Source organism: Mus caroli, chromosome 8, assembly GCF_900094665.2.
Source record: "Mus caroli chromosome 8, CAROLI_EIJ_v1.1, whole genome shotgun sequence".
Classification (NCBI taxonomy): Eukaryota; Metazoa; Chordata; class Mammalia; order Rodentia; family Muridae; genus Mus; species Mus caroli.
In genome coordinates this window covers 19,661,194-19,682,726 of record NC_034577.1, presented here as the reverse complement: position 1 = coordinate 19,682,726, position 21,533 = coordinate 19,661,194, and the positions used below count along the sequence as shown (strand labels likewise).

Sequence of the window (21,533 nt, the reverse complement as noted above, 5' to 3'; positions counted from 1 at the left end):
TTCTTAACCACTGAGTCATCTCTCCAGTCTGAAAATACAGCTTTTTAATGTTTATTTCTTTATCAGGTTTTCTACTGTAGCCCAGGCTGTCTTGGAATTCACTGTGAATGACCACATACTCATGGGAATCCTCCTGCCTCAGCTTTCCAAGTGCTGGGATTACAGATAGGGATCTACCAGGCTTGGCTGAAATTTGAAGTTTGATCAGTCTAACACACTGTTCCTGGGTTGAGCTTGGCTGCATGTGGAGATGAGGAAGAGAGAAACTGACGTAAATATATATTTAACTTTGGGTTCTTTTGAAGTCCCTGCTCTGGAGGTTGAAAGGGTAGCCAATTTAACTTTTATCTCTATTCTTTAGCTTCTCTCTCTCTCTCTCTCTCTCTCTCTCTCTCTCTCTCTCTCTCTCTCTCTCTCTCTCTCTCCCTCTCTCTCTCTTACAAAAGCCATAACAATGCTTAAGGAATACTGGAATACTGGACCATATTGTTCCCTTTCACTTGCAGAGATGGGAATCAACTTTTCAAAGATTTGTTTTATTTGATGTGTATGAATGATTTGCTTGCATGAATGTATGTGCATAGTGTGTGTGTGTGTGTGTGCGCGCGCTCGCATGCACACTCAAAACCTGATGCCTGTGAAGGCCAGAAGAATGTGCCAGATCCCCTAGAAACTAGAGTTGCCAACAGTTTTAAGCTGCATGTGGGTGATGGGACCCACACAGAACCTTTGTAAGAACAACAAGTTCTCTTAACCATTGAGCCTCTACAGCCCCAGAATTGTTTTTTTGTTTTTTAGTTTTTTTTTTTTTTAGAAACTTTTTTTTTTTTAAGATTCATTTATTTTACTTGAGAGGCAGAGGCAGGTGAATTTCTGAGTTCAAGGCCAGCCTGGTCTACAGAGTGAGTTCCGGGACAACCAGGGCTATACAGAGAAACCCTGTCTCGAAAAAACTTAAAAAAATATTTATTTTATGTATGTGAGTACACTGTAGCTGTCTTCAGACACACCTGAAGAGTGTGTCTGATTATAGATGGTTGTGAGCCACCATGTGGTTGCTGAGAATTGAACTCAGGACCTCTGGAAGAGCAGTCAGTTCTCTTAACCACTGAGCCATCTCTCCAGCCCCAGAACTTTTTTTTTAAAACAGTTCTTTATTCGGTGAACCCACATCTTAGAGGACAGTGGACTGACATCCTACAAGTGTGTCTTCCTCTAGTCTTCAGGTAGCATATTATCCAGGGAGAAGTGGGTGGGACAAAGACAGTCAATCACTCAGGAGCTCAGGCTTGCTCATCCAGTCCAGTTCTCAAGGACTTTTGTTCCATTGATGTCTTTGCTCCTTCTCTCCTTCTGTGGCTGTTTGCTTGGTCAAGTCATTTTGTGCTGGTAGCAACTTTGTATTCTTGCAGAGGCATATGGGCTGGGGGTTCAACTCAGAACAGTGTGTACACAGTGATCAATAACATATATGTTGCAGGATATTCAATCACACTGTAAACCCCAAGATTGTGTTATTTACTGAGAAAACCTGTTTCCAGTTGTGGTGTGGCTCAGCCTTGGCACACACTTCTGGCTGGAATACAGACACACACTTAGTTCATATCTTTAATCCCAAGCAATGAAGGGAAAGTTAGTTTGTTGAAGGAAGCAGCCATGTTTGAAAGTGAAGTCTAATTGAGCGACAGACAAAGTGATGAATCAGAGAAAGATTTGAATAGTGTATATCCAACTCTCAGGAGAAGAGAAAGGGAAGGAACGAGAGAGAGAACATTTTACTGGGAGAGTTTTACATAGACATGTTGTGGAGAGAGAACAGCTAAACACAGGTGAAGACAGAGGATAGGAAGGAGCCAGACAATTAGAACAGATTGCCAGAGTTAGTTTGAGACCAAGCAGAACAAAAAGCCAGAGGCCGAGTGAGAAGCCAGACTGAATCAGTCAGCATGGAGAGGAGTTTTGAGCCAGAACAGTTGAGTTGACCAGCCAACAAGAATTCAGAAAGAGGGGGCTGGCGAGATGGCTCAGGGGGTAATACTGCTCTTCTGAAGGTCCTGAGTTCAATTCCCAGCAACCACATGGTGGCTCAACCACCGGTAATGAGATCTGACGCCCTCTTCTAGTGTGTCTGAAGTCAGATACAGTGTACTTAATTATAATAATAAATAAATCTTTAGGCCTAAGCAAGAGGAGTTGACCGGAGCAAGCAGGGCGGAGCGGGCTGACTAGAGTGAGCAGGGTTGACCTGAGGGAGCAGAGGTCCTAAAAAATTCAATTCCCAACAACTACATGAAGGTTCACAACCATCTTACAGCTACAGTGTACTCACATACATAAAATAATTACATAAATTAAAAAAAAATCAGAAGGAGCTAAAAAGGGTGAGCTTATGCAGCAGCAAGTCTCAGAGGCTGAAAACATTCTAGGCCTAGGTAAGATTGTACGGAGGCTAGAAGCTTCCAGGACTAGGTTTAGGTTAGCTGACTGAGGCAATAAGCCTCAGAGATAACAAATAAAATGGGAGAATAAAAGATACTTTTATACATATACATTCTTATTCCTTTTGCCAATATGGAGTACCAGTGTGTCTTCAATACAGAATATGAAAGTTCTCCAATCGTAAGGTCCTGTGGCTGATTCACTCTCTAGCACTACACGACCAGCCAACCAACATGATCTGTGATAAGGCTTGCCCCCTTAGACTGTGGGTTGAGAGGGTAGGATCCAATCTGATAGTCCACGCTCAAGTGCTTGGCAGTTGTGTGACCCTCAGATGTTCTGTCTGTTGGAACCGTTAGGTTCCCTGTTGAGATTTTCATGAACTCGAAGATTTTCACAAGTAGCCTTGGTGTTGCCCAGTCTGTTGTTTGCCTTTTGATGTGAAGACACACATTTACAAGCCACACTTTGCATATGTAGCCCAATCAATCTGGGCTTTGATTTTTGTCTGTGGTTTTCATTAATTACTTCCAACTTGGGCTGGCATCCTTCCTACGGAGTGCTGACAGATTCTGTTGCTTCTAGACTGCTCTCTCTCCATGGCTTGGTTTTTTATTATTTAGCCATCGAATCCATCTGGAATTTCTTTCGATACGTACTCCGAGGTAAGAGTTTAAGCTGATCTTTTCCATTGCTAATTGGCATTCTCCGTGCTTCTGCTAAGCAACCATCCTTTTCTACGTTGTAATGTCTTGATCGTATAATAATGCTTTCATCTTGTAGGCTCCTTTCCAGAGCTTTCTACTGATGCAAGGAATAAAGATCTGCCTATTTTGGCATAAATCTCTTGTACTGGCTAGTTTTCTGTCCACTTGACACAAGCTAGAATCATCAGAGAGGAGGGCACTTCAATTTAGAACAAGCTTCCAGAAGATCTGACTGCAGACCAGCCTGTAGGGCATTTTCTTAATTAGTAATTGATAGGGGAGGGCCTGGTGTATTGTGGATAGAGCCATCCCTGGGCCGGTGGTCCTGGGTTCTATAAGAAAGGGGGCTGAGCAAACCCTCAGGAACAAGCCAGTAAACAGCATCCCTCCAGCCTCCAGGCTCCTGCCCTGCTTGGGTTCCTGTCCTGAATTCTTTTGATGATGAACAGTGATGTGGAAGTGTAAGGTGAATAAACCCCTTCCTCCCCAGGTGTTTTGGTCATGGTGTTTTGTCACAGCAATAGTGACCCTAACTGATACATGTTTCATAATCCTTTCTCCTCTCCAGTATATGTTCATGTGGGTGTGTGCAGATGTGTATAGATACAACTGCACACACTTGCACATCTGTGTGATAGCCAGAGGCTCAGATCAAATCTCTCTCTCCATCATGCTTTCCTTGGTGAGGCAGGGTCTGTAACTGCATCTGCATCTCATTGACTTAGCTAAGCTGGGCTGGCTGCTCAAGGAGCTCTGGGGATCCACCTGTTCCACCCTCCTTCCTTGCCTCTTGCCCATTCAAATCATCTCAAGCAAATGCCTTTTTGTGACCAGGAGTGGGCAAAATGTGTTTTTGCTTTCTGCTGTTGTTTTAAAAGCAGCCTGGACTTTCTGTTCCTTCCTCTGCAATCGTGTTCACGGAGGGAGTGCTGGGGTGATTTACACTCTGATAACTTCCCAAACGAGTCGGGTGAAAGAACAAAGTGACCACTGATCTGAATCTTGCTTCTGTGAGAGAAGCTATTATCTTCCCTAGGCAGCTTTGGGGAGAGAATATACAATTTCTTGGGTCTCCCAGTCTTGACTCCCTTTAATGCAAGCCTCCAAGTTGATGCCAGAATGATCTATGGTCTTTCTAAATGGAGTCACGACTTCCTTGCTTCAAAGTGTGAGTCTTCCTCTTTGCCTATTCAGGATGATTGGCCCGTCAGTTGCATCGGATTTCATCTGTTCACATGAGGGAGAACAGTCACTGATATTGAAAGATTTCTTATAAAATTCAAGATTTGGGTGTTGCACAGAAGATGGGCAACAGGGCCTTCTAGAGCTCCCAGCTTTGCCCTTTGATGAAGGGTAGACACTTAATGTTTGCTCCCCTTGGAGGAGCAAGTTCTATGCAAGTCTATGTATGTAGAAAAATTGACAGAGAGGCTCCACCTTATCTGCCTCTCTTCTCTGACCTTGTCCTCATAGAAAGTCTCACAGCCGCTCTGCTACAAAATAATAGTTTGCTTGTTAAAAGAAGATCTGCCAGTACTCTTATTAAATAAGGAAGACTTTATTTAAGAAGGGCTGACTCCGAGCCAGGCATGATACTTCATGCCAACAGAGGCAGGAGGATCTCTTTGGGTTCAAGGCCAGCCTGGTCTACAAAGTGGGTTCCAGGAGAGCCAGAGGTATTATTATACAAAGAAACCGTGTCTGGGGCGGGGACAAGAGAGGGAAGGGCACAACTCTGTTAGGATTTTGTAAAATTGGAGAGAGATCTGGTTTAACTCCAAATACAAAGACAAGTTAAGTATTTATAGGCAGGGATGTGTGTGTGTGTGTGTGTGTGTGTGTGTGTGTGTGTGTGTGTGTGTAGGAGATTGTGCTTGTGGACGAATGAAAAATTGCTAAGAGGAAGTTCTGGGGGCACAGGACGATTCCGGCTAAACCTACTGGACAAGATTCTTGCTGAAGGCAGGCCAGTGCGAGAGAATGAGGGTGGAGATTTTATCTAAACTGAACCTGCAGGATTCCCCCTAAGTCTGGATTGCAGAACAAAGATTCAAGCGCCAGGTTGAGGCATGCTGAGGCTTAGTGGAGCCTAAAAGAATTAGGACCAGCAGAGTCTCAGGCAGTCAGCATTTATTTGCTCAGTTTATTTTTATTTATTTATTTCAGTGTATGTCTGCTTTGCCTGCCCGTATGTATGTATGTATGTATGTATGTATGTATGTATGTATACCGAGAGCAGATGCTTGGTGCCCTTGTAGGCCAGTAGAAGCTCAAAGCTAGAGTTGAGAAGGGTTGTAAGTTGCCTTATAGGTGGCCGGAACTCAAACTGGGTCCCATGCAACATCAGTTAGTGCTTTCAACTGCTGAGCCATCTCTCTGCAGCCCTTACTCGATTTTATTTAACCTTTATCAAAGAGACCCATTTTACAGACACTTCTGTAGCTTTGATTCACTGCAAAATACACATCTGACCTGGCCACCATTTGTGGAAATGCTTCAGTAAGAGATTTTTAGTTATGTTAGTGGGAATTGAACGAAGAGCCCCACTCATGCTTAAGTACCTGTTATACACACAGGGCTACATCTACAGGGAGTTATATTTTAGATTTTCATGTTATATTAATCTGTAACCTCTGGGAAGGGCAAGAAGCAGTGGAAAAGAAAAAAAAAAGGCTGGTTTCTCAGCTTAAGATCATTTCCAAAACAACCAGGTTTCGGTTGGCTACTTAGCTAGGTATTTGCATTCTGTTCAGGGAAGCCAAGGATAGCAGCAATGTCATGGTCTGCCATCTCTAGAAGCGAAAGGCAATGGGCTCATGAGACTTACTGGACTCCTGTAACACACACAGAAGGCCTCGGAATGAGATACTTTGTTGCTGTTTACTCTAAGCCCTGACTTGTACAAGATAGGGGGTTTAGACACTTGGGCATCTGTTTCTCTTGTCTCAAGCTGCTGCTGCTGGGAGTCAGGCTTTATCACTCCAGGCCATCCCTGGAGCTGGTTCTGCCTTTTGCTCCTTCAAGACAAGGCTGCCTCAGAAGCTTAGCCAAACTTGGAAAGACAAATGGAAACTGGTATGTTCGTTTTTATAATTTACTGAATGTCTATTGAGTGTGTGCTCTTGCCCCAGGTGTCTGCAGAAGCAAAAAAAAAAAAAAAAAAAAAAAAAAATAAACGTGACATGGTCTCTGGCCTTTGGAATTTTATGGTCCAAAAGTAGACATGTTGCCCATGTTCTGCTAAGTGTAGGGTGACCTTGTATCGGGAGACAGTCTTGGCTTATGTCTGTGATTCTGGTGTCATTACTAACAATGTACCTTTTCACGTTTTAGAACTAAGTGAGACAGTATGGTCTGTATGAATATTCATGTATAAAGGGGGTAGAAAGTGTAGAGAGACCAGTTGGTTTCCCCGAAGTAGTCACTGAGTTGAGTGACGAGAGAAGTTTGGCCAGCCAAGGCCAGGGGTCTTTCGGGGAAACTTGGAGTTCAGATGGGAAAAGAGGTGTATTTCAGGAACGCAGAAAACCCTGCAGGCAACAAGAGAGGGAGTTCTGGAATTAAGAACCGTGGTCGACTTAAGTTAAGTATTGTTTGCCAAGTCTGCCCTTTGACAATGCCCCGAGGCTGTCATTAGACTGTCTAGACACCCCTGTCCCTTTTCTCCTCTTCCACTTGCTTCGGGGCTAGGAATGGAGTTCAGGGCTGGGAGGCCTGCTGGAGATGCTGCTCTCTCTATGGTACATCCCCAGTGTGGACTTGTGTTTGTACCATCTCTTAGGTGTTCTTGGGCATATCAAGGTTATATCTGGGTCTCTGCTGCTGATGGTTTGGGAAGGAGGATTAACCAGGCAGAGAAAGCCCTGAGGGACAAACTGTAATTCTAAGCAGTTCTGGAGTGCAGGAGCTATGTAAGGCACACGAGGATCGGGAGGAGGGAAAAAGAGGGTAGCAGTCTCGAGGAGGAAGAATGATCAAGCCCAGGTAAGGACTTACATGGATTCTATTTTCAAGCTACAGGGGTTTCTAATCTGAAGATTTGCTTGATCATAAACCCAAGACAATGACAGTTGGATAGTCTTGGCATAGTTCTTGTAGACCTAAAACAAAATGACTTCCGCTCACATTTTTTAAAAAAAGTCTTTCGACACTCTTGACAGTCGTGTTTATCTCAGGCAAGAAGCAGGAATGGGCTCTAAAGTATTCTCCTGCCTTTTTTTTTTTTTTTTTTTTTTATGGTAGGCTACCTGCCAAGCCTTATCTTACATGTTTGCTTGTCTTTGTTATGAAGTGTATAAGACATTTGTGATTCATCTGCAGTACACGACGTGGTGCCAGCTCCTTTCAGGGTAAGCTCATGAGCATCCTGAAAATCTTCGCCTGACCTTGTTCTGAATTTTGGAGGCACACTCTCTGTGGGAATTGTAGCCACCTCACAGATTCTCTGAGACTGAGAAATGTCAGTATAACGGGAAACACACTGATGAGCTAATGGTCTCAAACTTGGCTTTGGAGGAAATGAATTCACTGGGAGAGAGGGCCTGGGGCAGTCTCTTAGTGGAACCCTTCAAAGATAAAGGGGGGAAAATTCTTCTCTTCACCTTCAGAGGTAAAAGCCTTATTATGAAGACTGTCACCAGATCTTGCTGGCTCTATACTGAAGAAGCAAAGGACATCAGAAACCAAGGACCCAGGAATTATCTGAAAAAAGCCTAAAGTTATGAAGAGAAAGAACAACAGGAAACGGCTCAGGCCGTCTTGTCAGGGGGCAATTTTGCATCTATCCCAGGTCAGGACACTCCGGAGCCCTCATGAGTGTGGCTTGGTAAGGGCAAGACAGCTTCAATTCTTGTGTAACCTGGGAGCTTTCCAAATCCTGGGCGTAACAAGGATGGAGCTGACCAGTGTCAAGGAGCGGGTACAACACTCTACAGAGGTTCTGAGTTGTTTTGTTTTTAAATAAGGGGCTTAACTTCTGTACAGCGCAGCTTCAGCCACGCCATTAAGTCCTAGCGGCAGGAAACACAGATAAAAGGGGAAGAGGAACGGCGCCGCGGCGCGCACACGCTCGGAAATGGACGGCGGCGGCGCGCGGCGCGCGGCAGGCGCGGATCCCGCGGGGAAGGCGAGCGCGGTCGAGCAGCCCCTGCCCAAGGCCGGGCGCGACCAGCGCGGCGGGGGGAGCGCGCTTCCAAGCGGCCGCCCCCGCGCGCCGCACCAGTAGTTCGGTCCGAGGGGGCGGCTCCAGGGGCGCGGCTCCGCGGCGGCGGAGGCTGCTCCAGGCGGGAGCGGACCCCAGAGCCCAACGACGCGGAGCAGGGCTGGCGGGGGAAGAGGCGGGCGGGCGAGCGGGCACGCGCGGGGGCGAGCTTCGGCGCGGCGGCCCGGAGGAGCGGGGGCGAGCGGCGCTGCGGGGCCGTGGGAGGAAGCGCTGCGCCCGGCCCGACGGCGCTCGTTGAGCCACATCCGCGGGTCGCCGGCGACGTTGCCGGCGCCTGTCAAGGCCCCTCCATTTTGAAGGAAGAGGCCGCCGTTCTCCCACCGCAGGGGCGGCAGCCGCGCTCATGGCGTTCAGTCCCTGGCAGATCCTGTCGCCCGTGCAGTGGGCCAAGTGGACGTGGTCCGCGGTGCGCGGTTCGGGCGCCGGGGAGGACGAAGCCGGAGGTCCCGAGGGCGACCCCGAGGAGGAAGAGGACTCGCAAGCCGAGACCAAATCCCTGAGTTTCAGGCAAGTACACCGCATCCCAGCCGAGATGCAGGCGGGCGCCATCCTCCCACCGCGGTCAATGCTGTGTGCGCGCAACCGTGTTCCCGGCTCTGCTGCCCGCAGCCAGGTCCCCGCTGTGTACCCGAAAGTTCGGGATGTTCTGTCTGCCCGTGTGCTTTTCGTCCTCTGTCTTCGCTGTAAGCTTTCTGAACCCAGCCCCGAATCCGCAGTCTGCGCATCCCGGTTTGCCTGGGTCGCTTTCTCGAAGCGTCGACACCCCGGCTCCGACGCAGCGGCACCGGGTAGTGGCAGTTGATAAGGCCAGGTGCGATTTGTAGCGTTTCCCCTTGTGGGCAAGAAGTCGCTCCACCGCCCTTCTTGGCCCCGCAGTATCCTAAAATGCAGCCTTGGTAAAAGAGGATCGCGTGATGACAGGTCCCTGGCAGCTGATGAGAAATGGTGGTCTCTGCTGAGCTGTCACACGTGTGATTGTGGAAGGCAGGTGACGGCATTTTCAGCTTCCAGTGACTTTCAGACAGGTAGAGGCCTACGGAGAAGAACAGTATAGCTAGAATTGGTTTAGTTTGGGGGTGGGGCGATATTAATTTTTATGCCCCTGGAAAGGGTTGATTGGGAAGTCTTTTTGTGTGTGTGTCTGTGCGTGTGAAAGGCAGCGATGACAAAAAAAAAAAAAAAAAAAAAGGTCCTGGTGACAGAGGACGAAAGAGATTTCAGGGAGCTAGGATGCTGGGCATCTCTGAAAATGCTGCAGCCTTTCTCAGGCTGGGTTGAGGATTGGTTGGTTGTAAAGTTAGAGGCGCTGTACTTGCACTTCGGTGGCTGAGTACATTTTAAAGGCAGTTGGAAATACCGTTGACTGTGGTAATGCCTCGTTTTTCCCCCTCGGCAGCTCGGATTCTGAAGGTAATTTTGAGACTCCTGAAGCTGAAACTCCAATCAGATCGCCTCTCAAGGAGTCTTGTGATTCATCATCGGGATTGGCAGAACCCGAGGCCAAATCCCAAGGTAACAAAACTTGAGTTTTCTACCTTTTTGGTTTTAACTTGAAAAAGAAAAAGAAAAAGAAAAAGGAAACTTAAAAAAGGGTGTGTGCGTGCCTCGAGGACCACTTCAGACAGGATGAACTGGCTCCTTGCTGATTTGGATTTGTTTTTGTAACATAAACGTTTTGATCATCTGATGAGCTAAAGCTTGCTTTATTCTCTGACTAGAGACTGTATGAGGTCATTTTTTTCCCCAGCCACTCCTGTTAGACTTCCTTCTAAACCCCGAATAAGTAAAAAAATGTAGCAATGACTGGTCTGGTTATGTTTTAGATTTGGCCTCAAAGATTTCAGAGACTAGTTGTTTTCTACAAGGGTGTGGCTAGACACCAAATTATAGGTAAGAGTTGATTTTTGAGTTAGCAGTCTTAGGCAGTTTCAAAATTGCTTGCTTTTCTCTCCCACAGTGGACCAGCGGGGAACCCTTCAGTCTAACCAAGAAAATCCGGTTCACATACTGTCCTCTCTACCCCCACCCCCAACCCCATCCCCCATCCCAACCTAGTACCCGCCCTTTAATTCTCAATGCCTCTGGCCCACTAAATTAATGGAAATCTTTTTTTGTCACACTTAAAAAAAAAACAAGACAGCTCAGATAGCCCAGGCTGGCCTTGAACTGATCCTGCCTCCTCAGACTCCAAGAATAACAGGCCTCTACCACCATGCTCAGTTTATTGTCACCTAGCTTTGAATAAAATTTCACTTGTCCTGGTAGGAAGGAATTTGTTCCTTTGGTAAATGAATAGAGGCAGTGAAGCCCCTTTCTCTCCAGGAACATTTTGGAGGGAAGTTGTCTTAGTCACTGTTTCCCTTGCTGGGAAGAGACACCATGACCAAGGCAACTCTTATGTTTTTTTTTTTTTTTAAAGATTTATTTATTATTATATCTAAGTACACTGTAGCTGTCTTCAGATGCACCAGAAGAGAATTATAAGATCTCATTACGGATGGTTGTGAGCCACCACGTGGTTGCTGGGATTTGAACTCAGGACCTTCGGAAGAGCAGTCAGTGCTCTTAACCACTGAGCCATCTCTCCAGCCCCAAGGCAACTCTTATAAAGGACAACATTTAACCGGGGCTGGCTTACAGGTTCAGAGGTTCAGTCCATTATCGTCAAGATGGGAGCATGGCAGCATCCAGGCAGGCATGGGGCAGGAGGAGCTGAGAGTTCTGCATCTTCATCTGAAGGCTGCTAGAATAAAATTGGCTCCCACATAGATAGTAGGAGGGTCTCAAAGTCCTTCCCAACAGGGACACACTTCCTCCAACAAGGCCACACCTCCTCCAACAAGGCCACACCCACTCCAACAAGGCCACACCTCCTAATCGTGCCATTCCCTGGGCCAGACATATACAAACCACCACTGGAGTGAACCTTTTAAGGGTTAAAAGGAAGATGTCTGTTGGGTTCTGTTAGTACTGTGGTGAACCATGGGGTGGGGGTGGGGCAGTGGCCTGTGGGCCTGGCTAGTAAATGCTGGAAGTTAGTTAAGGGGGGCGGAGCTTACTTGAAGAGATTCCTAAAAGGGTTGAGAAGTGAGGGAAAAAAACCTTGTGTATTAATGGGAAGAGAATTCCTTTCAGCAAAGGGAACAGTGTTTGCAAAGAAGCATCCTGTGTGTGGTGAGGCCCTGGGCTGTGGAGTCTCACCTGTTCTGGAGGGGCAGGGGTTGGGAGGTGGGAGTGTGAGGGTCTGGGGGGTGGGGTGGGGGGGTGGGGGGGGGTAACCCGGCAGAGGCCAGTGTGCCCAAATGGAATGACCAGGCTGCTGCTGGTGGTAATAGGAGCTGAGGTCAGCAAGGGGGGGAGGAAGAGCCACGTGATACCCAATGAAGATGTGATTTTCTGAGAGAGCTAGAGAGCAGCTGCAGGGTATCTATCTGAACACAACACCATAACCGAGTGGCTCAGAACAGGGGCAGCCTAACACACACACACACCCGGGGGGACCTTAGTATATGGTTGGTTTTCCCTGAAGGTCCGTCTTCATACGGCCATGCTATGAGGATACCAGTCATTCAGGTTAATACTCACAATCTAGTATGACCTCATTTTAACTGCATTATAACCTCCAAAGACACTGTTCCCAGTTAGTGCCCCATTTCTGGTAAACTATGATTTTTGACATATCTTCTTGGGGGAGGACACAATTCAACTCATTCTGACAAGGATTTGACTTACTTTATTATTATTATTATTATTATTATTATTATAGACAGGGCTTTTACTCTGTAGCCATGGCTATCCTGGAACTTGCAATGTAGACCAAGCTTTGAACTTATAGATCCATTTGCTCCTCTAGCTTAGTTCTTTGCAGGTTGCCTGGGTAAGTTGAGTCACAGAGGGGCTAGATTTACTGGGAATTCATCAGTTTGGTTTTTGTTTTTGCAGTTTGTTTTTTTACTAGAAATTGAGATCTCTGTGCCGTGTGTATGGAGAATGGAGCAATACCTTCCCTGCGCTGGGCTGCCTCTGCTACCGGGTTAAGGGCCGGCCCGCCCATTGCAGACGGGTGTGTGGCAAAGCTGTGCAGTAGTTCTTCCTGTAGTGAAGATGCTGCTGGGCCCCATAGCTTGCCTTTCTTCTCTCCAGATTGGCAGATTGGGAGGGAGGTCTGGAATCCTGAAAGAACTAGTCTGTGGGCCTTCTCACCAAATTCAAATACAGCCCGTCAGACGTATGTTAAGTAGCTGGTTGAAAGCCCCTTTGAATCGCCCTCAGCTTTCTTTCCTCAGTGTGTCAGATGGCTAGGCTAATTCATCTGCCAGATTCCTCAATAAATGAACAGAGGCCCGGATTAGCCTAGGCCTCCCAGCCCCAGCCCCAGACACAGCCCCAGCCCCAGACACAGCCACAGACACCCAATTGTTTGGTCCTTCTTGTTTCCGTGGCTCTCTCTCACAGTCTCTCATTCAGTGTAAATGTTTTCCTTTTAGAGAGTCTTGGATCAGGAAAGTTCTCCGGGGTGGGTCATGCTGTAGAATGTAACCGTGGGGAGGAGACTGGTGGTGTATAGTCTGGGGAACAGGCCTACATATTATAAAATCCTGCAGTGCAAGGTCTTTAGACAGGGGGATGACTCCTAAGTCTGGCTAGTGTCTGGTCTTTTAAGGCCCTTGTGGAGTTAGTCCAAGGTGTGGATGCCTTGTCAACAGACACAAAGTTGTCTCAAGACTACAACTAAAGTTCAGGTCTGGCTGAAGATGGCTCCACTGGGCAAAAATTCCGAAGTCAGTTCCTGGTGAGGTTTTAATTTCTCAAAATGGATGTTTCACGTTTCCCCGAAATAGTTCATTTTGTTTTTGACTTTCTGTGGTTCCATGGCATGGTTAGGCAGCGCATACAAATGGGGCAGGGCCGTCGTCATGGGACTTGTAACGATCTTGGCTTCCTCGTGCCTGGTCACCCTCACCCGCACGTGTGGGTTAGTGCCACACTCCTGTTCTGTCCCCTGCTTCCTGATTGTTTAAACTTAGAGGAAACTATAGTTTTGCTTTTTATCGGAACTGTTTTAAGAACTCAGAAATTTTGTAATGGGTCCCCTTAAGATAGTTAGTTATACGCCAGGAATTAAATAGAAGGTTGTGATTTTTTTTTTTTAGAAGCCACAGAAGGAAGTTGGCTTCTGAATATATAATAAATTCAAACTAAGCTGGAGATATTTCTGGAGAATACCAAGCCAGTGGCTGTAGAGTTTGAGCCAGTGTCTCTGTGAATGCTGTCTGTTCTTCCCAACAAAGGGTGCTTAAGCTGAATTCACCTAGTTTGAGACAGGGTCTCACTGTGTTAGTCTGAACTGATATGTAGCCATGCTTGGCCTCAAACTCACAGAGATCCTTCTGCCTCTGCCTGGGTGTGCCACCACACCCAGCCATTTAAAGTGCTTTTTAAAAAAAAAATCACTATTGGCCAGCCTGGTCTACAGAGTGAGTTCCAGGACACCCAAGGCTACACGGAAAAACCCTGTCTCAAAATCCCCACCCCCAAAGTCACTATTATCATTACTGTGGGGAAGAGGGACACATGCCATTATGTGTGTGTGTATATGTGTGTGTCTATGTGCGTAGCAAACTTCCGTGGATTTAGCTTCCATCCAATGTTTTGTGGGCTCTAGGGATGAAACTTTGGGTCCCTGACTTGTGGCAAGTACCTTTGCATGGTGAGCCATCTCACTGGCTGCTTGGTTTTCGTTGGTCTTTGCTGGGATGTGTGTTGGGGAAGGAACTCCCTCGGGAAAGAGCTTAGAAGAGGCCTCCTCATCTCCATCCCCCTGCTCCCCTGTGTTCACAGGGTTAGTGGCGGCAGGTTTGTTCAGCTGTTTCAGCCTGTAAAGACATCAGAGCTGGCCTAGAGTGGTAGCACACCCCTGTGCACCAGGACTGGGGAGGCAGAGGCAGGGGGACCTTTGTGAGTTCTAGGCCAGCCTGGTCTATAAAGAGTTTCAGGCTAGCCCAAACTATATAGTGAGGCCTTGTCAAAACAACAGCAACAACAACAACAACAAGAAAAACAAACAGAAAACCCACAGAGGCTTACTGTGTGGGCCCTGTCCCTTTGTGGTCCTACCCATATTTACAGTTAGTTACCTTGCTTTGAAAAGGAGAATGTTGATAACTGTAGAAGTCTCCACATGATCCGTGAATAACGAGTTAAATCTGCTATTCATTTTTTATGTTACAATACCTAGGTATTTCAGAGACTTAACCATTGCAGTCTGGAATAGCAATGGAGTTTACCTACTAATACTTATTGCTGGTGTTCATGTGAGAAATGCAGAATTACTCATTGACATGATTTTGGTATTTAGATTCAGAAATACCAAACCAGAGTGATGGCTCAGGCCTTTAATCCTGGCACTTGGGAGACAGAGGCAGGCAGATCTCTGAGTTCCAAAGCCAGCTGGTCTACAAATCCAGGTCCAGGCAGTGAAAAACAGAAGGAAATTTCTCCCCAAAGTGTAGTGATCAAAAAAAAAAAAAAAAAAATTGTAGTCTTTTAAAAAAAAAATGATGCTGGGTGTGGTGGCGCACGCCTTTAATCCCAGCACTCGGGAGGCAGAGGCAGGCAGATTTCTGAGTTCGAAGCCAGCCTGGTCTACAAAGTGAGTGCCAGGACAGCCAGGGCTACACAGAGAAACCCTGTCTCGAAAAATCAAACCAAAAAAAAAATGATGTGAAATTCACACCTTAGGGCCCATAAATAATGGTGTTGGGGAAAATAGCCATGCTAGTGTGTTGCGGTCTCCCATGTGGCTGCTTTTGTATCTTGGCAGCAGGTTAAGTACTTGGGAGTGGAGAGGCTTGTTAACTCTCTGTGCACTTACACCACTTTTCAGAGAGTAACTAGGGACTCCCAGCTAACAAAGGAGCGCTGTATACCAGCTTCCTCCCATACGTACGGGCCCTTGTGGTCAGGAAAGGCTTCCTTAAGGGAGAAAGGTTGGGTCTGACTGCTTGTCTCCTTTGCAGACAGTGCACTTGAATTTTAAATGACTTCTACTAAAAGATTCAGAGAGTTACAAAAGAAAGAAAGAGAGAGAGAGAGAGAGAGAGAGAGAGAGAGAGAAATAAGAAAGTATCAAGAAATGGAACCATCTAATACAAGGACAAACACAGCCATTTAAAAACAGATCTTAGTTTAGTTTTTGAGTCTATGTGGGTTTGAGCATGAACAGGGATGCCAGAGCCTGGGGCTGCCGTTATCTGTGGTTGTGAGCCAAACAAGGGTTCTCTGCACAAACTGTACAATTCTTAACTACCAAGCCATTTCTGCCATCACCAGCATAGACTTCTAACTCGTTCTTATTCAGTATTTCTGCTAGGATGTTGGGGGCTGAATTTGAGCATATGGACAAGGTGTATTGATTGGAATTATATATATATTATAAGTTTAAGACTTAGAACACAGATCTTGCTGAAATCTTGAGCCCCAGACTTTTTATTTTAAAGCTTTGAGCCTGTTGATAAGCAAATACACAAATATTTTTCATTCACCCATACTGAAGTGGTCCATTCAAATCTACAAATATGTTTTCCTCAGGATTTGCTAGAATGTTTCTTTGTTCACAACAGGGGATTGCTTTATTTGAATTTCCTAGAAACAAGGAGACTAATAAGGATACTAAATGTTACCTAGTTTAGCAGTTTAACATGGGTGGCCCCTTGTACTGTGCCCCAGGTTAATGCTTTTATTCTTTTGGTATGATTGGCTCTTTTACAGCTTAATTTAGTTTTTTTTTTTTTTTTGTTTTTTATGTAATTCCAGCATGAGAGGTTTAAAGCTAAAAACCAGGCAGTGTTGCCACATTTCCTCCTCCCCCCCCTCAATGGAGTCAGTATGGTTGTCTCAGTGTAATGAGCTATGGGAGGAAATACTTCCGCTCTTTGATAGAGAACAACAGGAATGGGCTGGAGAAATGGCTCAGCAGGTAAGAGCACTGACTGCTCTACTGTAGGTCCTGAGTGGCTCACAACCATCTGTAAATGCGATCTGATGCCCTCTTCTGGGGCTGTCTGAAGACTGCTACAGTGTACTTGCATATAATAAATAAATCTTTAAAAAACAAATCAAAAAACAACAACAACAAAAAAAAAACAAACACCAGGACTGAGGAACTATCTATGCCAATGCAAAGTGAAGATTTCAGTAACTTTCAAGTCACTTTTTAGATGTCGCAAAGGCAAGGCCTTCTCAAGAAGTATCGTAAGGGTTAAACTCACTCCTGAGTTGCTCATCTCCTCTACCTGGGCATCTTACTAAAACTACTAATTTGCTCTGTTAATTTCTGGTGGCAGAGGCATGGTGCTTGGGGGCGGGGCTAGTCCTGAATGCCCCACTGGAACAATGGGTATGGTCTAAAGCCACTTTCAGTGAGAGTGGGTCTGGGGATGCCAAAAGACTGGGAGTGACGGGCAGAGTTTAAATCAGGCACAGTGGTAAACCAACAATTCTAGTGCTGTCCAGGTAGAGGCAGGAGGGTCAGGAGTTCAAGGTCAACTTTGGCTATACCAAAAGTTCAAGACCAGCCTGACTTACATGAAACCCTTTCTCAAAGCAAACCCAAAACTAACCTGGAGTGGTGGCCCACATTTTTAATTTTAGCAACCAGGAGGCAGAGAGGCAGGAAGACTGAGATTAAGGTCTACATAGTGAGTTCTAGGACAGTCAGGGCTACACAGAGAAACCTTGTCTTAAAAGATAACAAAACACTGTCCCCTCCTCCCAAAAGCTCCTGTAATCTCACTGTAGCAGCAATCCTGTCTCTGGGCAACCTTGGGTGTAACTGTTTCTCATGCTTTGCAAAATCCAGAATAAATAGTGTTGGGAGTCCACAGTTTGTCCCCCAAACAGCCATCCTCACGGAGCTTTGATGACCGAGGTTGCTATTTTTTTTTCTTTTTCTTTTTTTAAATTAGATATTTTCTTTATTTACATTTCAAATGTTATCCCCTTTCCTGGTTTCCCCTCCGAAAACCCTTTGCCCCCTCCCCTTGCTCACCAACCCACCCACTCCTGCTTCCTGGCCCTGGCATTCCCCTACACTGGGGCATAGAGCCTTCACAGGACCTGGCCCCGCCCACCACACACACACACACACACACACACTCTAAATCAGTGTCAAGTATTTTTGGAAAGATATAAGATCCATCAGTAGTCTGATGCTTAGGAGGAGGCTGAGTGAGGCAGGAGGATCACAAATTTGAGACCTACCCAAGCTACATAGCACCAGAGCCAGCAACAGACAGAGTTCAGTTTCCAGTGCTACAGGGTGAGGAGGAAGGGTTGAAAATCCAGAGCTCCCTGAAATGTGTTTCACAGGCTTTCCTCTCCAGGGAGTTTGTGACACCCCTCCCCCCCCCCCGCCCCAGTTCACTGTTGGAGAAGTCCAAGAGGAAGTGAGAGGCCTTAAAATGTTGCCAGAACAGGGTGTGTGCTGGGGAAAGCATCCCCCCTAAGTGACAGCTGAGTCAGTAGGCCATACGTCTTCCACACACATGAACTTGGCATCTGCTGTATTTGGGGTTCTGAATAGCAGAAGTTCACCGTACAATTTAGATACAAGCCAACAGAAGCAGAAGTCATCCTTAGGTAGCTGGCCCATTTGCACTGGACCATTTCCTTTATTATTAAAGGTGTGGTGGCACCCGCCCTTTGTCCCAGCACCCCCTGGGACAGAGGCAGGAGGGTCTGAGTTCAAGGCCGGCCTGATCTACATTCTACATTGGGAGTTCCAGGTCAGCTAGGGCTACATTAGAGAGAACCTGTCTCCCCCTTCCCCACCGTCCCCAAATTAGTGTCAGCTCTTCAGTTGAGAAGGAAGTAGGAAGGGGTCAGTCTCTTGTCTGCGTGGACCTTGTTTGGTGAAGAGAGTGGGCTGTATGGAGATGTATGGAGCCTCCAGGCTCAGCACCTGTTTTTAGGTAGAGAGAGAAGGCTTGTTGGACTTTTGTTTTCATTTTTGTTAGCAGTGCTTGGGATGGCACCAAGGTCTCTCCCAAGGTAGACGCGTGATTTTTCTCCTAGCTGTGTCCCCAGCCCACAAGGGCACGGTCATCCTCTCACCAGTCACTGCTGGCTAAGGAATGGCGCTCAGGCGAGCATGTGGGGCCTGCAGGGTTGATTCAGCGTCCTCACGGTGTGGTGTCACCTCCTCCCTCAGACTGACTGGGCCACCTCAGCAGTCACACTGTGCCTTCCACAGCACCCTCTTGGTGGCACAGGTTAGCCAGTGCTGTGAATACAGGGAGGTGAAGACTCACTGGGAACTCTATGCTAGAGCTGGACACCACAAATCTCTTAGTATGCCAGAGGGTGTAATTTCCGCACCCACAAACCCCTCCCAGCTTTCTTTCCTTAGGTCTCTTCTGTGCCGCTTTCCTAGGTCCAGAATGGCCGCCCTTCTGGGGAGGTGTCTCATGCGCCTAAGGTCTGGGGGCCTCCTCTGGCTAAGCATTCTCTTCTCTATTTATCACCAGCCTCAGCCTCCCAGCTGTGTGGGTGGTTGCTGCTTTATGGAGGAAGCAGTTGGTATGTTGAATCCTCCAGTAATTGTTTCTGAGGAGATTGCACGCTGTGGCTGTTTGGCAGCAATGGATTGGAAGTTCCACAATTTCAGGTCTCTGCGTCGCAGCCCCATCTGTTAGCGCCCGTCTTCCTGCCTTTGCTCTTCCTGCTGGGGTAGCATAGCCCGTAGGTCGGTGCTGAGGGCTCTCTGATCTCTGTCTGGGGTAGAGGGTCTCTGCTCTGCTTGGAGTGTGCTCTCGGTTAGATCCACATGGCTCCAGTGCCAATGGGCACCTTGTTCCTGAGAGGGCAAGCAGAGTCATTGTTGGTCTTGATTCTCTGGAGAAGGTCTAGGCTGCTGGTCGCCAGCCCTCTTCTTTTCCTTACAGTGTGGGCTTCAGAGGAGAATTAGGATCTCCCGAGTGGCGTGACGGATTGTGCTTGGGCTAGAACCTAGGGACTCAGTGCACACCGCGTGGTCTTCCACAGAATCTGCCCCCACCCCACCGCTCTTCTCTTGGCTCTCTTTTTCAGTGAAATAGCATAGAATGCTGTTTTGGAGACTTTAACCGTGTGACCACTTTTGTCTGTTTATCAAGTGGCCTTACCTTTTTAAAAAAAAAACAAAAAACCCAAAGCTTTAGGTTGTGTATGCACACACTGGTGTGTGTTTTGAAACAGGTCTCTCTCTGTTGCCCAGGCTGTCCTCAAACTTGTGATCATCCTGCCTTAAGTGCTGGGATCATAGACAGGTGCCACCAGGTCTTACTCGAGAGTGGGCCTCTGTCAGAACTTAAAACACCATCTCAGAAGAATGGCAGGGGAGCTGGCGCCCTGGCTCCATTCAAAACAAAACACAGAATAGCCACACTTGCCCTCCCTTTGCTCCTGGCTAAGGATTTTGTTTTACATTTTGGAGGTGAGAAGAAAGAACAGTGGGGGCTTGTTCCCTGCGTTCTCTGGTGGGTGGGCAAGTTAGTGTCGGTGCTCTGCCCTGGGTGGCAAGCCATCCTAATAGTATAGTGGCCCTAAGGAGACCTTCTGCCTTGACTTAATGTGTCTCCATGCTTCTGAGTGGCCTGGGGCCGCAGGGCTGTTTAGGGAGTGTGAGCGCTGCTATGCACTCCCCGGACATGGCAGGTGTTCACATACAGTTTAGTCATTCTGTCCCTGGAATTACTTCTCAGTCTCCATTTAAGGGCAGTGGCCTTGGCTTTTGTGCTGATTTTTGTTTGTTGCTTTTTTTTTTTGACACAGCGCCACAGTTATCTTGGAAGAGATGGCTTGCAACTTCAGGGAAATCAGACATGTAGTTGGAGGTTAGAGGCTAAAAAGCAAAAACCCTCCCAAGGTTTGGACACTTGTCAGAAATGCTAATGTGTCCCTGATTGCCATTCCCCCTCAAGTCAGACCACTTGAGCGGCAAGGGGTGCTTCCTGCTAGAGCCAGCTTTCCTTCTGACCCCCTGGACTTGTGCATGGGAGACAAGGGCAGGATGCGAGGCCAGTGCAGAACGGGGCCCTGTGGGGCCTCCAGGAGGAAAGGACCTCAGACAAAGATAGAATGTTAGCCCTGATATAGCTGTCTGTGGAGCTGAGTGGCCTCACTGCTTGCTGTACAAATATGCCTTTTTTCTCCGTATGAAGAAGATACCCAGCCATGCAGTGGCCCTGACCATCAGCTGTGTTGGAGCACGGGGGCTCCGGGAGATCAGGGAGTGAGGAGTCCCCTGTGGATCATGGTCTCTGGAGAAATTAGTTGGTTCATTTCCCAGACCCCTTGGCCTTGGCTTTGCTGCTGGTTAGGTTTTCCTCAGCTTGACACAATCCAGCTATCTAGGAAGAGGGGCTGTCAGCTGAGAGAATGCCCGGGCAGAGCAGCCTGTGGGGCATTTTCCTGATTAACGATTGGTGTGGAAGGACCCAGCTCGCTATGGGTGGTGCCGCCCCTGGGCAGGTGGTTCTGTGTTGTATAAGGAAGGCAGGCTGAGCATCCATGGAGAGCACACAGGTAAAGCTGTGCCTCCTCCAAGCTCCTGGTGCTTCAGCTCCTGCCCAGCGTTCTGCCGTGAGTTCCTCCCACAGTGAACAATGACCTGTAAACTTTCAATAATCCCTTTCTGCCCCGGTTGCTATTGGCCGTGATGTTTTATCACAGCAACAGCAAGCAAACAAACGCAGCTTCTCAGAGTTTGTGTTTGTTTTGTTTTAACTTATTTATCTTTATTTTATGTGCATCGGTGGTCTTCCCACATGTATGTCTGGGTGAGAGTGTTGGATCTCGGAGTTACAGACAATTGCAAGCTGCCACGTGCTTGCTGGGAATTGAATCCCAGGTCCTCCAGAAAAGCAGCCAGTGCCCTTAACCACTGAGCCATCTGTCCAGCGCTGTAACCTAGGCTGGCTTCAGACCATGCAGTCCTCCCTCCTTGCTCGGCCTCTCTGTGTTGGCTTATTCACGTGAACCACATTGCTTGGCCTATTCTCCAGAAGTTTTGGTACCAAAGGCAGGGGATGCATGAGTGAGGACATGAGGAGGTGAAGGCAGAATTCATAGTGAGCATGACTCCAGCATCTCTACTCTTTTTTTTTTTTTTTTTTTTTTTTTTTTTT

General features: G+C 47.2%; 1 protein-coding gene across 9 annotated transcripts in view; it reads left to right on the top strand.

The window, feature by feature from the left end:
- Positions 1-21,533, top strand: part of Tacc1 (transforming acidic coiled-coil containing protein 1) — a 103,408-nt gene that overhangs the window by 47,431 nt on the left and 34,444 nt on the right. For 2 of the 9 annotated variants that reach the window (XM_021169578.2, XM_029480310.1), the window contains exons 1-2: positions 8,543-8,874; positions 9,764-9,879. The exons of 4 other annotated variants lie outside the window; for them this stretch is intronic. In XM_021169578.2, the coding sequence (XP_021025237.1) occupies positions 8,711-8,874; positions 9,764-9,879 (280 nt within the window). In that variant the 5' untranslated portion in view covers positions 8,543-8,710. Of the gene's footprint in view, positions 1-8,542; positions 8,875-9,763; positions 9,880-21,533 lie in introns of those variants that run through there. 3 more of the 9 variants (XM_029480314.1, XM_029480311.1, XM_021169577.2) reach the window with 2 other exon arrangements.